Source organism: Catharus ustulatus, chromosome 14 (assembly GCF_009819885.2).
Source record: "Catharus ustulatus isolate bCatUst1 chromosome 14, bCatUst1.pri.v2, whole genome shotgun sequence".
Lineage (NCBI taxonomy): Eukaryota > Metazoa > Chordata > Aves > Passeriformes > Turdidae > Catharus > Catharus ustulatus.
In genome coordinates this window covers 10,955,645-10,971,810 of record NC_046234.1, presented here as the reverse complement: position 1 = coordinate 10,971,810, position 16,166 = coordinate 10,955,645, and the positions used below count along the sequence as shown (strand labels likewise).

General features: G+C 38.4%; 1 protein-coding gene across 5 annotated transcripts in view; it reads right to left on the bottom strand.

The window, feature by feature from the left end:
- Positions 1-13,067, bottom strand: part of THOC2 (THO complex 2) — a 48,991-nt gene extending 35,924 nt beyond the window's left edge. For all 5 annotated transcript variants that reach the window (XR_004419359.2, XM_033072126.2, XM_033072127.2 and 2 more), the window contains exons 1-7: positions 12,887-13,067; positions 7,250-7,305; positions 6,027-6,118; positions 4,836-4,887; positions 2,667-2,737; positions 1,856-1,977; positions 1,000-1,133 (exon numbers count right to left, since the gene is read on the bottom strand). Coding sequence is in view for 4 of the 5 variants with exons in the window: in XM_033072126.2 (XP_032928017.1) it covers positions 1,000-1,133; positions 1,856-1,977; positions 2,667-2,737; positions 4,836-4,887; positions 6,027-6,118; positions 7,250-7,305; positions 12,887-12,948 (589 nt within the window). In the remaining variant the exon portion in view is untranslated. The remainder of the gene's footprint in view (positions 1-999; positions 1,134-1,855; positions 1,978-2,666; positions 2,738-4,835; positions 4,888-6,026; positions 6,119-7,249; positions 7,306-12,886) is intronic.
- Between the last annotated feature and the right edge of the window lie 3,099 nt (positions 13,068-16,166).

The window sequence follows — 16,166 nt, the reverse complement described above, 5'->3', positions numbered from 1 at the left end:
TTTACCATATAAACTTTTCCACCAAATCTCTGGGAGACATACTTGAGGCAGAAATATTACTTTTATCCAAAAAATCCACATCTAGACTATTTTCTTCATTGTGCCATGTTTTATTCAGGCACCTCCCCTATGCAGATATATAACTGCATCAGTCTTTCTTTCCCACAAGCCACTTCAATTACACAACAACCTATTCAAGTTAGTACTTTAAAAGAATTGACATATTGCAGGAAGCCTTTTTGCAATTCCTAAAATTCCAGAAAGAAAAATGTTTCATCACAAAATTCCTCAAAATGAGTGTATTTTTTCACTGAAGTAACAAAACTATCCTATTCTCTTGATCTCTCCCAAAATAAGTGTTATTGTTACAGGCATTTGACAACTCCGATAAATGAAAAAATAATTTTTTTTTAAAATCAAATGGCAGCACAGCCTTTTGCCCGTCACTGCACTGGCACCACATGAGACTGGCACTAGTACAAACATCAATATATTGTACAAAATTCTTTATTCAAAAAGAAAGTGTAAAACGAGGGTAAATACAGGTATTTTCTGTTTTCAACATTTTAACATTCCACTTGGACTGCAAGATTCTCATCAAGACTCAACTTATACGGAAAAAATCACTAAAATAACAAGATAAAGGAAGAACATTTACTACACCTCATTTCTCTTCACAAGGAATCATTCATTCAATATCTTCAAGAATAAAAAAATGTTCATGCATTGAACTGACACATTCAACAGCAAAAAGCATTACTTTGTTATGCTTCCATCTATCTGACAAGCACACCTTCAAAAGATGCTAAAATCACAGCATGTATATCTGAGGCTAAACCATAAATTCAGTATTTAACTATACCTACACAGCATTCCCAAAATTAATTTTTCTAAATAAATGGCAACTTCAAGACGCCATAATTCTATCCAAGGTGATCTACTTTCTGTAGTCATAACACAGGAAAACCAATGCCCATATTCTTTCAATAAATTCCTTACCTATTAAAGATTTGATATTTTCAAGGATTAATTCACTAGTGATATTTCCAGATAAGTCTTGACCCAGTTCTGCAATGAGCTTTGCATAACCTTCATTCTCTTCTCTTAGCAAATTAAACTTCTGTTGCTTATAACTGCAAATAAAGGGAAATTAAATACCTTTGTGTAACATGCATTCAGTGAAACTTATTTATGCTCTTAGCAATTTGTTATACAAAATGCTAATTTTGAACACATTTTTAAGTGAGCTGTTGCAAAAACTATTAAATACAGCATATGAATACCTGTAAGGTAGCAAGCACTCTCCAAATTCAGCTCTTATTTCAAATGCAGACAATTAAAAAGATTAGACTTATTCTTAACAGCAAAGCTTGTTCTACACACTACTCTGGAGAACTGCTCTGTGGCAGACTATACTTAAGAACCTATTCTTGTTTCAAATGATGTTTTTGACACTGAAACATTGGCTGCAGAGACAGAAACCAAACATATACCAACAAAACATAACCCGTGTTGCCAAAACTAGTATGTTTGCCTACTTATGAAAACAAAACCTATTCTTAACTGATGCAAGAGCAAGAATTAATTTTGTTATACTTTGTAAATTCACATATCACAAATAAAAATTAATCTGCATGTATGGAATCACTGTAGCAAAAGCCATAGTTCACATGAGAGATTTTATTCAAGAGTTTGAAAACTAAGGGCTAACAAAATTCTTTAGTCAATGGCAAAGTAAAGTGCAACAAATCATATTTCCCAAAGAAAACTGAGTATTTGGTAGAAAACTTTACCAGACTAATTATCACTACCCCTCCCCACCCACTCCCCAAACAACCCTTGCCCCAGAACTTACAATAGTTTTGTCTTTATTTTAACAGATTTTTGATTGAACTGTTGAGACTGCTTGATGAGTCCCAACGACTCCAGGGTCTCTGGATCCAAACGCTCCTTTAGGACAGTGTCAGATACAAGATACTAAAAAACACCAAAAATACAGACCAAACTTGTCAATTACAAAGACCTAGAAACCACACAAGTATTAGTTTATGCTACATGTGCATCCTGACTACAGCAGAAAAAAAGTTTGCATTTTGCTTCAAACAACAGCAGACAAAACTGACACACTATGAACTGAAACTGGAGTTTTACAGTGGTAGATTTTATATACAAAAGCACCTTGAAGAAACAAGCTCTAGAGTCTAATTGCTGGTTACCAAGTATACACACTATAGCATCCAGGGACATTACTACCAAGAACTGCATATTTATAAAACTTATTCTTTATTTTTTAAAATGTCTTATTTTCATATGCTGAATTTTCCTACAAATCGAACTTATTCCATGTATTTAGGAATGCTACTTCTAAACACAAGGTTACTACATAAAGAAGTGCAATCCAAAGCATACTTCAGAAGCAAAATTTCTGGTGAACTTAAAGGAGGAAAAACTTAAGTTCTCTCAAAACTCTAAAAAACTCAAGGGAGAACTGTACTATATTCTTCTATTGCAACACTATGGAGACAATTTTTTAAATTATTTGGGCATTTTGAAAACACTCTTTGAGTCTTTTCTGGAGAAAAAAAAGAAATCAAGCTTCAACACTTATTTTTCTTGTCAAATTTTAACATGCAATTTTGCCAAAAGTCTTCCTAGATGTAACTTACCAAAGAGGCCAAAACCAGTTGTGTAAAATGATCCCTCTTATTTTTTTCTTCTAAACAACTTGTTTCAATATCTACAAAAGATGAGGGGAAAAAAGTAATTTTTACTTGTGACATTTTGAGTTTCTTCTTTCAGTAACTATTCTGATAAATGCTAATGATAACACAAGGCAAAGAAACTTAGTGATAACATGGCAGCTTCTTGCCACTTCCCACCCACTCGTCCCCAACAGGGTTCACGTAGTATTTTGATGACTATTCCCACAAATCCACTAGTGTCATGAAAAGGTAAAACAGAAAAAAAGAGGAATGCTGCAGTAACGTTTCTTGCCATACTCTTTGCTGCAATAACACTTATGGCAAGCATTAAATATCAATAATAAGCACAAAACCAGAAATACAAACCACTGAAGAGAACTGTGTGATCCTGGCCTTAAGGTAATGTTCTAATCTTTTTCTCTGTGGCTTCAGAGAACTGCCACTTACTGTCTGCCTGCAGTCTTTTACCAGCTATGCTTCTGTATTACCATTAATTCCTTCTGCATTGTCTACTACTGAAAGCAATTCGCTCCTATGGGAAGACAGGCTATGGAACACTGGCCAGGGAAGCAAACCTTCTAAAGTAGTTTTAAAAAAGCACATCATTACAAAAAGTGAGGAGCTGCCAAAGGAGTAGAAAACTCCATAAAAGAATGCAAGGTAAACATTACAATGAGAAAAACAAACAAAAAACCCACCACACATACCCATATTAAAATCAGACCCACAGAGAAAACATCAGCAACAAAAAAGTGAGAAAGAAGATCCTAAAGAGACTGAAAACCAGTGATGTAGCAGGGTAGAAGTGGAGGCAACAGACCAGCAAGATCCATGGAGACCTTAGCAGCCAAGACTCTCAGCCAAAGAACAAGATGCATTAAAAATTTTTCCAAGGTATGTGGATGAGTGGACAAACCAAAATCCTCATATACTGAAACACAAACAATGAGGGGAAAAATATCCTGATAGTAGCAAACACTGATTAGAGTAAAAAATGGGGTTAGAGGAAGCAAGCAAGAAATTGTCAAATGTCCTTTATTCCAAAGTTTGAAAACCAGCTCCTTAGCCATACTATTCCCTGCTACTAGTGAAAGCATGGCATTTGGCCACACACTAATTTAAAGGAAAGGGGGAAAAGAAAAATAAATAGAAAAAGGCAGACAGATACATTAGTTACATTAGCTTCAGTTATTCAAGTAGTTCAAGAAGCAGCTAATTCAAGTCTTCTAATGCAGATTTAAAAAGGAAAGGACATCAGAAAACTAGTTACTATATGATGATACAAGTACACAGAATGAAACAGTAAAAATAAAGTGAAGTCAATAATAAATTATAAAATTATCAATCAGATGTATAAAACCAAGGCTGCACATGTAAACTTAATGAGGTGCCTTTCTTCACAGGTAAGCAGAGCACAGAAGATGCCCCACTCCTTCACTACACAGAACACATAGGATCTGTGATGAGTAGACCAGCAAAAGAATTTTCTGAAATTTGTTGAAAAACACAGACATGGAACAAGACAGAAACTGGAGGCAGTTACAGCTGGAAGACACGAGAGCAACAGCTTTGGATCAGTATTACAACATAAAAATCCAGAAGTTATCACCAGAATAAGATGCACACATCTTTAAAGCCTGCTCAGCTGGCAGATAGAGACTCAATGCCATTTGCCTTTAGATTTCTGGACAATTAGCATAAGCTCCAATTCACTTAACAGTGACTGTACAGACAAAAATATTTAGAGAACACATTCTGAGGAGAAAGGATCTACCTACCAGTAAGTCAACTTTTATTTAAAATATTTAAGAATGATAACATCACTAAGTCACTGATTCCATTAGCTAACATCCAACATTCTTACAAGCTAGTTCCTTTAACTATTCTTGGCAGATCAACTTCCACTGCCTTTAATAGGCAAACTTCTGGAAACTATAACAGAACAAAGCAGAATGAAAAGACATTAACAAGTGAGGTATAGATACACTGAGGAAGAATCAACACATGCTTTGTAAAGAGAAATCATGCTCTACAGATTTAATGAAATTTCCTGAAGAAGTCAACAAGCAGATACACAAAACATGAATTTCTCTGAATCTGTTGCAATGCTGAAAGGAAGGTAACCCAGCTTACCTAATATGCAGAATACATCAGCTAGGATAGATGGCATGTCTTCTCGGAATTCCTAAGAAGAAACAAGATCCCATTTCATGAACACAGAAATTCCAATATGCATGCTTAGTAAGTTTTTGCATTATATAAAACAACACTTCATCATAAAGTTCAGATTAATCAGTAATGTGCATTATTTATATTATTAATAATTCATAATAATGAAGATGCTTAATTACTGACTAGTATCTAATGCAAGTGCTATTTATTATAGCACTTAATTATTGATTTGTGGTGAAACCTTGTAACCTTGAAATGTAATTTAAGTGCATTTTGTGACCAGGGACAAAACCCCCTGGCTAGTCCCTCCATCTCTTTTGCCCTGTGTGAGGGGCAGGAGCTCAGAAAGTGTCCTGCAGTTTCTCAGACACCAAACAGATTATGATTTCCTACAGCAACCAAAGATCCAACATTTCACCTGCCACCCCAACAGCAAGGTGCCCTACAGCCTTGCCTTCCCTCAACACCAGTGCTCAAGTTCAAAAAACTCAAAAAGGTTACACTAGATTATTGCAATTTTATTGCAAAAAAGCATTTCTCCTCATGTTCCATACATGTCAGAACAGCAACTTTCCAAAAATAAGAAATTATTTCTAAAAGATTTTAAATTAATTTTTCCTAGTTTGCTTTTTTAAGAAACAGTAATATTTGGTAAGCTTGGGAGTTTAAAGGAAATTACTCTTTTCCCTATTTTCCCCACTTATTCAAAGCACTTCAAGAAAAACCTTTTTCAAACAAAAAATAAGTCTAATGCATTTTTTCAAGAGCCATCACAGAACTTGGACATCCCAACAGTAAAATGGCACATTGTCAGACTGTTATAAAAACCAGTAGGTGGCATCACAGATGTGCTGCATGAGCAAGTGACATTTATTTCTACCATTTATTAACAACTTCATCTTCGAGTGCCCCTAAAAAGTGACTTATTTAACTTATGCTGAAACATCTATTCCTCAACATGAAAAGTAGACCAAAAAAATGAAACCCTGCCAGTTTACATATACATCAAGTACACAAATGAAGAATTTGACAAAAATTACTTTTTAGACACATCAAAGAAAAATCTCTTGAGTATTTTCCTGCTTGGGTTTCATTTGGGCTTTTATAAGAAAGATTTTACTAAGTATGCAATTATTACAAATGTATACTTACTATGACATCACCAAGAACATTAGAAGCTTGATCATGCTTTAAGTTTCCCCTTACAACGTGGTAAGCAAGCTCATACAAAGCCTGCTGAATATCTGTTGAAAGACAAGAGATGACTAAGGAACATTATAGCTAATCCTTTAACTGTTAAAACAACGTTTACAGTAATGCTGCAGACTTCAGACAACAGACAATAAAGGGGATATGCTTCCCTCACCAATAAAGGGGATTACTTTGTTATCATTGATAGTTTAAAACTGATCATCAATATCTAAGATTTCACACAAGCATGAAGTGAGTAATGTTCTGCAGAGTTCATGGAGTAACAGTAAAATGGGAAGAAAAATTACCATCCTGCATATAGTAACTCAAGTCTTGATAGTTGGCTGAACAAAGACACCTTCTAATTCACACAAATATCATATTATACATACATAGAAAACATTACACTACTTTCCTAGTCATATCTCATCACAGATATGCTTTCAAAATCCATTTCTCTAGAAGAAATTAAGATTTAATTGGGAAAAAAATGCTCAATAAGGATTATTTTTCATTTCATTTTCAAGAAAGTCTCCTACAACTCAAGAATGCAACCTTACAAATGCTTGTAATAAGCTGAAGCACTAAACAGAGATATTCCACTTGAGAAAAACCTTGCAATGTAAACATGGTGAGAAACCTGTAAGGTTCTTAAATAATACATAAAATTTTTCTGGTTTTACTATATGAAAAATAACAAAACCTCATGCTTTCACCTTGCACTTTTACCACATGGTTTGGTCAATAAACTATACTCAATAACAAGTTATGTAGATCTTAATGCCTTAAATCATGTAGTGAGTAATGTGGTGACTACAGACAACTGTGGGTGAACTGAAACAGTTTTTTTAAATAGGATAATTTCACACTTGCACACATTAGGGTTCTTATCTCTAACTTTTAAAATAAAATCTAGTTGTATGTTGAGTTTGCAAAATGGAATTCCATTTTCTATAGCACAGATCAAATACTGGACGATGTTGCCAGGACCTACTACAAAGAAATCCCTGGATGTCTGAAAGCAATCCATGCAGTGGATGTTTGTATTTGTAATATTCACCTTTAGCACCTACTAATGGTCACCACACATGAATATTCCAAGCACATACATGCAAAGGTACCACAATGAACTGTTTTCAGGCTTGGTTTTCATTTAACTAAAACCAACAAAACACACAACTTACCTCTGAAACCCACATCATGATTTTTGTTTTCACTGAGAGCACGACACAGCTGCACACTAAAATAAAACAAATTTAAAATAATCTTTAGATATTAGCACACATGTTTAGAGATTCATTTTTGGTTAATGTTCTGGCTAAAACAGCCTTAAATTTGGGCAGTTTATATAGATGACGACAATTTTTCCAAAGTTAAACCTAATTCAAAGAACTTACAGAGCAAAGAAACACAAGATTCCCGATAGATTTCATACACATGTAAATACTCTTCCTAACATTACACCTCCTTGAGAAAATAAGAACATGAGGCAATGTGGAAGCATGGAAGTCCTTGCCATAACCTACTGTCATTATCCAAGCAGGAAATGCTTCTCATAGAATTACTATGACTATGGCAGTTTTCAAACTCCTGCATGTAAAAAACTTTTAACATTAAATTATATGCATGATTTCCTCAGGCAATGTTTTACTAAGAGTAAGACAGTTTTTCTTTATTCTAGCCCCTAAAAAAATTCACTATAGGAAGTAAAACCTGTCACATTGCATTGTCACTGGTTGCTCCCAGGGCTCCCTCAACCAAACAACCATATGCAAAAAGCACTCCAAGTACTGTTACATGAGAAAAATTAATAGCTCTCTGTGTTAGAAAATAAATGCTTAAAGAGCAGGTTTCCTCACTACCCTGACAGCTTAGAAATGGACATGTTTCCAAGATACAAGGATCTTCCCTTGTCTCTACCACTACTGTCACCCAGCATGGGGTTTCAAAAGCAGTTTCATATTAAAAAGTAACAGCATTTAAAAAGGGTAGTAATTTATCATGAGAGACACCAGGGAATATTTTAAGAACTTTTGTCACATTTGTACATTTTCAACCAAAAGTTCCCATATTTTTCAGAGTATCTTTCACATGCAGAAATTGATGAGGGTATCAGAGTTATGTCTCATTCCTACATAAGATGGCAAGACTACAGTTTGCTGTGGGAGCCATTTTAAGCTGTCTCAAGTAAGACAGATATGTACAATTACTAGAGGTTTATCACGAAAAAGAACAGTAAAAATAGTTCTTTAGCAATCCATTACTCATACTGTTTGAATCCTGTATAGATTTCAACTTCTCTAGCAGGACTAAACAGCTGTTTCAGCAATCAAAGGATTATAATTAGCAAATATAAGGTACACACACCCTTTAGACAACTGGAAGATAGGGAATTTCACATATAACAATCAGCAGAAACAGAACCTCAGCAAAAATCAAAGGTATGGCTAAGAGGTCCTAAATGCTATTGAAGAAAATGCAATATATTTGGAAATAACCAGAACAGAGACAGCAAAACAGGGGAACAGGTAAATTTTTTTCATTAATAGTAAGTAAATGGTTTTTTAAAGAATAGATTTTTCCCCAGCTGTCCCCAAAGAGTGTATCAATTTAAAAAAAAAAACAATTCTCTTAAATTTTAATTACTCCTTCATAAAGAAGGTACCCTATAAGTACTCATTTCTTAGTTCTGTATACAAAGAACAGCAAAGTGAAACATCAGATTCCAAAAAAATTATTTGAGATACACATTCAGCCCATATGTCCTAAGATGGTATCCTCAACCAGGTTACAAGAGTAACAATCCTGTCTGCTTGGATTGATGAGTTCTTTTAAGTACATCTTAATACAAAATCAGAGTTTCAATCCTTTCCCATTCCCTTTCCAGAAGTATCAAAATAGTATTAACAAAACCACATTACTTTAGGACATGAATCTGTTTGATCAATACAGTAAAAAATGCTAAGATTAATCTGCAAAACAACATTAATATTTGCAATAGAACCCCCTGAATTATTAAATTGGAGGGAAAAAAAGAAGGCAAAAATATTTCTATTATTCTCTTCTTTTCTGGAGGCATTCTCTCAAAGGAAGACCACCTTTCCTGTAGGTGCTGCAAGGCAGTACAGCTGCACTGATTTAATGGCTTGTTGATGCAGAAATGGGACACATTCACAAACACTTCCTCCCTTCTCAGCAGCATAGTTTTAGCTCTCCCATCAGTTACATCAGTCCAGCTGACAAACCTGGCAGAAAACTGGACAAAACCCAAGTCTTCAGCCACCTCTGCAAGTTGAAGCACTCACCAGGAGGCCACTGAGGCACTCTGGTGACTGAAGACAAGGCAGAAGCCCTCCTTTCCAGTAACAAGCAGTTGAGAGATTAGTTCACCTAGTTACAGCTAAGTGCATGAAATTAAAATCAAAACAGTTGCACCTTCACAAGACACAATCTGGAATCTACTCTGACCTGGTAGCTCATTGCTGCAAGCTCAGGAAGGAGAATTTCCCTGCTCTACTAAAACCTGTATCTCTTCATCTGAAAGTAAATCTGTGCAATGTGTGTAGAATACGATTTTAAAAATAGACTAACCTATAAAGTATTTTTTAAAAAACACACAGAAGTACTTTTGAAAATCAGAGTTTCAAAATTAAATTTACTTTGGACTATGATGGGATAGATCTACTCAAAACACAAATTCTGAAGTGGTGTGAACAAGTTTGCATGGCAGAGGCAGCACCGGAACTGAGGCCTCCCAGATGATACACCACATCCTATAACCTCCATTTCACTCCCACACATGGATTAAAGCAGTAATTATCACAAAGGGCATGATCCTGCTAGCATTTAAGTTTATGCATAATTCAACTGATGCAGGTAGTTCTTTGGCTGAAATGAGGTACAATCAATTGGATTTTGCAATTAGGAAAGCACGACTACAACCAAACTCTTTTGCTGATTCTCGGTCCTGCACTGGCAGGAGCAATGTTACAGTGTTGAGTTAAAGTAACAAACAAGGTGGAAGTGCCTGCAAGACCGAGTCTCAAAATTTCACATTCACAGAATGTTAAGCTTCCTCAGTTTATCTTGAGGCTTAACACATTGCATAAACTGCCAGGCAGGCACTTTAATAAAGCCCTCCATCCATGCTAAAGGTTCCTTGATGCGTTGAATCTCCCACAAAACAAGGTAAGGTACCAGTTAGTATGAGCATTATAAATGTCCAAGTAGGCTGCAGTCACAGACCAGCATCTTCTTGTGGAAAACACAATTTTCCTACAGACATACACATGAGTAGGTGTACAAGGAGTCCAGACTGAGCAGCATAAGTAGTCACCCTCAGACTTCAACTTCATCTGGACACCAGTATCTGGCAGTAGCAAGCAAATGAACATAATTTAGTAAACTGTACGTACAAAGAGAACGATCTGAACAGAAAAGCAACATGCAAGATAACCACAGCCTGACCAATGTAGTTTTTGCAGGTACATACACTTGAAACTATCATATTTATGTATTTTTATTAGATATTATTACACATCCATAGCTTGATTAATTAAATTCAAAGCTTGTACAGTTTTGACCAATGTCTCTGAACAATGTCTTGGAAGCAAATGGTCACCACTGCATTACTAATTAACATTATGATACTCTAAGACAAAATCCTTACTTTCTGATTTCTGAAATAGCACTGTTAAATCATGAGAAGTTGATCATATAATCAAAAATCTCACACTATTAAAAAAAAATAGAGCAATTATCTTAAGCATCCATTATTAATCCCTGTAGAAGTTGAAACGTGAAATGAAAACAAACCATTTACTTCTCTCAATATAGTTTCATATTTCCCTAAAACATAGAAATGTGTTTTCATTTAGGTAACTACTGACTGCCAAAATACTATCTCAACTGATCTAGCCAGATCACGTAAGCCATTTCATGTTCCAGCAACTAAATATTTTTTCTATAACAACTATCTTTTCTATTAATTATTAAGGGGTTTTATCCCCTTAAAATGCCCCTACAAAAAAAAACCTTACAGATTTCTGTAATTCTTCCATTTGCTAGTAATGTCAGTTTTGTCCTTCTGCAGCATTCTTCCCCTTCCCACTTCTTTAACATCATTATAATGAGTTGTCCTCACTTTGAACCACAAAGACCAAGCGTGAACTTAGGTCTAGACCTAATTTTTATTCTTGGGGATACTGGTATTAGATAAATAATTCAATAAAAATAAGTAGTGTTATTGTATTTATTCCCTTTTTACTTTAATGTTTAAAAACATTTCATGTGTTTCATTCTGAAAAGATAGCATCCTACCTCTATTTTCCTCTAGTAAATCAAGAGACAGGAAGTTTTGGAAAAAGAAATAAAAAGTTATGCACTGAAGACTCTTCCAATAAAGTTGGCTTCCTAAACAGTTCTCTAAATATTGTCTACAGGTATATACTTTAGATTCTAGAAATTAATTTCATGCATATTCCTCAGACTTATAATGCTACCACTGCAAAACCTGACAACTGCTATCCAGACACAATTACATTTCTTTTAAAACACATGGCCTCATCTGTAAACTGCTCTTTAAGTTGCGCCTGGAACATCATTTAAGCAGTATTTATTCATGGTCAAAAGCTGAGGTAAATTGCCTCTTACAAAGCTCAGAGTGCTGAGAAGCCAGTGAGAACAGTACAATTGCCATTACGTGGTCAGCTAAGAAATGTCTGTCCTCTTGCAAACTCCACATAACCTCTCAACATGTTCAGCTTGCATATTAACACGATAATGGTTCCAGCACAACCCAAACCAAAAATTACATGGCTATAAAGGGGGCCCCCTTCTCTACAAAATGGTGGCTCTGGAGAGAACAGTGTTTTGTGCAGGGATTCTCTAATCTCCAACCCACTGCTGTTTCCTTCATGCACAAGGAAGATTCATTGCCAAACCTGCACGACCTTTCAGAAAACACGAACAAAAGAAAGTAATAAAATGAGTAAATACTAAAAAGAGTTTCTCTAAGTAATTCCTTCAATATCCACACTTAAACCTGCAGGAATTTTTACTTAAAAAACAAAAGCACACGGAAGAATTAAAATAAGAGCATACAAAAAACATATAGTTAATGCAGAGAACACCCCTGTTTAAACTAACAGAGTAACATGAAATTACTAAACTGTACTGAAGAGCTGTACTCCTGAAACACAACATTTAGTGAACCTGCCACATTATGGCATAAAACAGAGGCCAAGAATGGAAAACTCCTGGCACACCTGGATTAATTTGAGAGATTGCAACCGGACCCCTTCGTGCACAAAGGTTACTTTGTAAGATAGAACAAGCATGACTACCTGATCATATTTTGCCCGAATCAAAGAATACGAGGCCAGTCCCACTAGAGTCAATAAAAAGACGGGAACGGGGGCTTAGGCCTCTGCCAGAAAGGTCAGTAACGTAGAGCCAGCGACACAGAAACGCTTCAGGGTCCGTATTACCACGGGGGGCGGCTGAAGAGGAGCCCGACCCCCGACAAATCTGGCCCAGAGGCTGGAAGGGGGCGCTCGGGGCGCCGGGAAAGCCGGGCCTAGCTACGGGGGCCGAGCGTCGGCGAAGGGCGGCAGCACCCGGCCGAACCAGGCGGGAGGGCGGCCCAGGCCCTCCTCCCGACCACGGCTTCGACCCTACGCCCAGCAGCAAAGACGCAGCCCCGACCGCCGTCCTCTCCGCCGCTCCCCAGCCCCTCCGGGCCGGCGAGGCCCGGGCGCCCCCGCCTTCCTCCCGCAGGCCGTAGCGCCCCATCCCTTTCCACGACGAGGCCCCGCACTCACAACTCGCTCTTGCCGCCTTTCTCCCAGTTCTTTATCCACTCAGCCGGGAGCAGCGCCGCCATCTTCCCTATGTAGCGCCAAGGGCCCGGATGGAGCAGCGGCGGCGCCGGGTCAGAGGGGACAGACGGGCCGCGAGAAACCGCGGGACACGGCCGCGCCGTGCGGGGAGGCGGCGGGGCAGAGTGCGCCTGCGCGCGGGGGCCGCGGGGCGGTGCCACGGCCGCGCGTGTGCGTTAGAACCGCGGGGCGGGGCGGGGCGCGGCGCTTAGGGCGCGTGCGCGCTAAAACCCCTGGGGGGCGTGGGGAGTTGCGCGCGCGCGTTACGGCCGCGTTGTGGAGCGCTGTGTGCGCGCTAGAGCCGCGTTGTGGAGCGCCGTGCCCGTGCTAGAGCCGCGTTGTGGAGCGGGGTGCCCGTGCTAGAGCCGTGTTGTGGGTGCCGTGCGCGCGTTACAGCCGCGTTGTGGAGCACTGTGCCCGTGGTAGAGCCGCGTTGTGGAGCGCTGGGTGCGCGCTAGAGCCGCGTTGTGGAGCGCCGTGCCCGTGCTAGAGCCGTGTTGTGGGTGCCGTGCGCGCGTTACAGCCGCGTTGTGGAGCGCCGTGCCCGTGGTAGAGCCGCGTTGTGGAGCGCTGGGTGCGCGCTAGAGCCGCGTTGTGGAGCGCCGTGCCCGTGCTAGAGCCGTGTTGTGGGTGCCGTGCGCGCGTTACAGCCGCGTTGTGGAGCGCCGTGCCCGTTCTAGCGCCGCGTCGTGGAGCGCTGTGCGCGCGTTGCAGCCGCGCTGTGGAGCGGGGTGCTCCGCGCGTCGCGTGTGCGTTGCAGAGCGGCGCGCGGTGTCCTACGCGTGTGCGTTGCAGAGCGGCGCGCGGTGTCCTACGCGTGTGCGTTGGGCGCAGCCAGCCCCGGGTACGAGACATCTGCTCGCAGAGATAGCGAGAACGGTAAATCGTTTGAATCAATGAACGGTTAAAAAAGGATTTGTGTAAAAGTTACTGTGGCGCGTTTAAATGGTCTTTCCGATACAAGCACTTAGGACAAACAATAGTATGGACCCCCAATGCGTGTGCCTATTTTATTACATGTAGCTCGTCTCCATTAAGTTTCCTCAAGTTGTTCTGTGTTCCCTTCAGTTGCTAATTGCGATATAAGGGTTAAATATTCCATTTTATGAGGTACCACGTATTTTTAGTCTTTCAAGACATTTCTCTTTCCTCTCAAGTCTTTATTTCACCTAATGTCACCTGCACATTCTCAGTCTCATACATGCTTCCTCCTTTCTGTAGTGTAAATTGTTTCACAAATATGATGAAACTTCAGAAAACAGGGAATTTGAAATAAAATCAAAATGTGAAGCCTCAATGCTCCTGTGCCTGTGTCAGTGCCAGCACTGCTGTGCTCTCTGCCTTGTGCTGTGCTCTCCATGCTGGACTGAAGTGTGCAGCTTGCCAGCCCTTGGTGCAACAGTTTTCCACTTGCAAAATAGCTCTGATCAGGAAGTCTAGCATTTCAGCAAGTCTCTATAACTCTGCCTGATAGGGGGAGTAGTGTTGTTTCCATTATTATTCTCAGCCAGTTTCTGCAAGCTGCATATTGTGCAGAATGCTGCTATTCTTGGGTCCTATGAACGTCACCTACTACAAGGGAATCCCTTACAGCCCCTAAACTCTGCACTAGCACCAGTAATAAAGGAGGCAGATTCTCTGCTTTTCATACTTCCATTTTAATTTAGATACAACCACATTCCAGGCATACTATATGATGGAAGATACCCTCAGTTTACAAGTGCATAATCTATTTATGATAGGTTATTTTCAAAAGAAAAATTAAATAAGTATATTTAAAACGTGTGTGGATGATAAGAGGCACAGAACTGCAGGCCAAAGGAATAACCTGAGAGGGTTTTATAAGCAAATGCAATAAGTCTATTTAGAAGATAAGCCTAAGAGACACAGAAACAGAAACAAGAATCTAGCAAAATATATTAGGTGCAAGGATGCCTTCTTGATGAGGAGGAAGAGTCAGTCATGGAGAAACGCAGTAGAATAAAGCCATCAAGTCATTGCAGGACAAACAAGTTAAATCCCAAATTTACTTAAAGAATCTAAACCACTTCTTTCTTGTATGTTAGTAATAGACTGGGACAGGCTGAAAATAAAAGATAGTATATGCAATATAGAAATGCACATGACAGAAACAATTTTAAAATCTACTCTGAGAAGAGCCTGATTCCACAATATTTCCATGGTACCGTACAAAACATTTAGTGGTAGAATTTATATTAAATATATTCAATTAATATGCATTATATATATTATATATGAGCTCTAAAACATTGACAGTCATGCATTTTAATAAAAATATTTTTAAATAAGTATGTACCAATTCCTCTTCAGAATAATATATTTTTTGACACAGAGTAATCTTTGTTCTCAGCTATGAAGTCATACTCAGTTTTGACTTATCCGTACTTTTGTTGCAAGATGTGGACATCTTTATTTAGTGACACATCTTTCTCAGTACCACCTGATGTTAGCTGAATTGTGAGGAATTCCTAGGTTATAAAATAAGATTTATATTTTAGTTCTATAAAGCAGCCTTTATAGTTTATTCTTCATCTTTTCATGAGGCTTTTGTGTGCTAGAAAAACTATCCTGGGCATTCTAAGATTTGTATAAACAAGTCAGAGAACCTTGTTAAAAGCCAGCACAGTTTTGTGTTTCCTTCTGTTATTTCTACAGGTTGACATTTACCTTGCTAAATAATGGAATAAAATAAAATCTTGTAAAGAAGGAAAAATGATACCTGCAAAGGCAGGATATGTCACAGCACAGTCTTAAGTCACCTACTGTGCTTCCTGCCTGAAGAAAGAAGTACTCTGAAGGTTTTAGCCCAGCTTCATTAAAGGAAGTGCCTGTGTCACTACTATGGTAACAGCTGGATAGCAGCGGGAAGTTACTTAACAGTGAATACAAGATTTTCAAGGGTGTAGTACATTATCCAGCAAATACATAGCTAGAAAAATACCAGTGGTAATTTGATCTTATAAAAATATATTTATTCCTGGTTTTCTAAATAAATACTACAGACATCCATTGAGAGAGCTGGAAATATACAAAAGCAGAAGAAATTAAACATTCAGTAGCTCATTTCCTCTGTATTAACCAGCTCCATGGAAGTCGTGTGACAAGGCACAACTTTATTATCTGCTCTGAGGGTTAAACAATTGAGTGTTTACTTTTTCTGCACAGACAATTAAGAATGACTTTTTGCAATAAAATGTCTTTT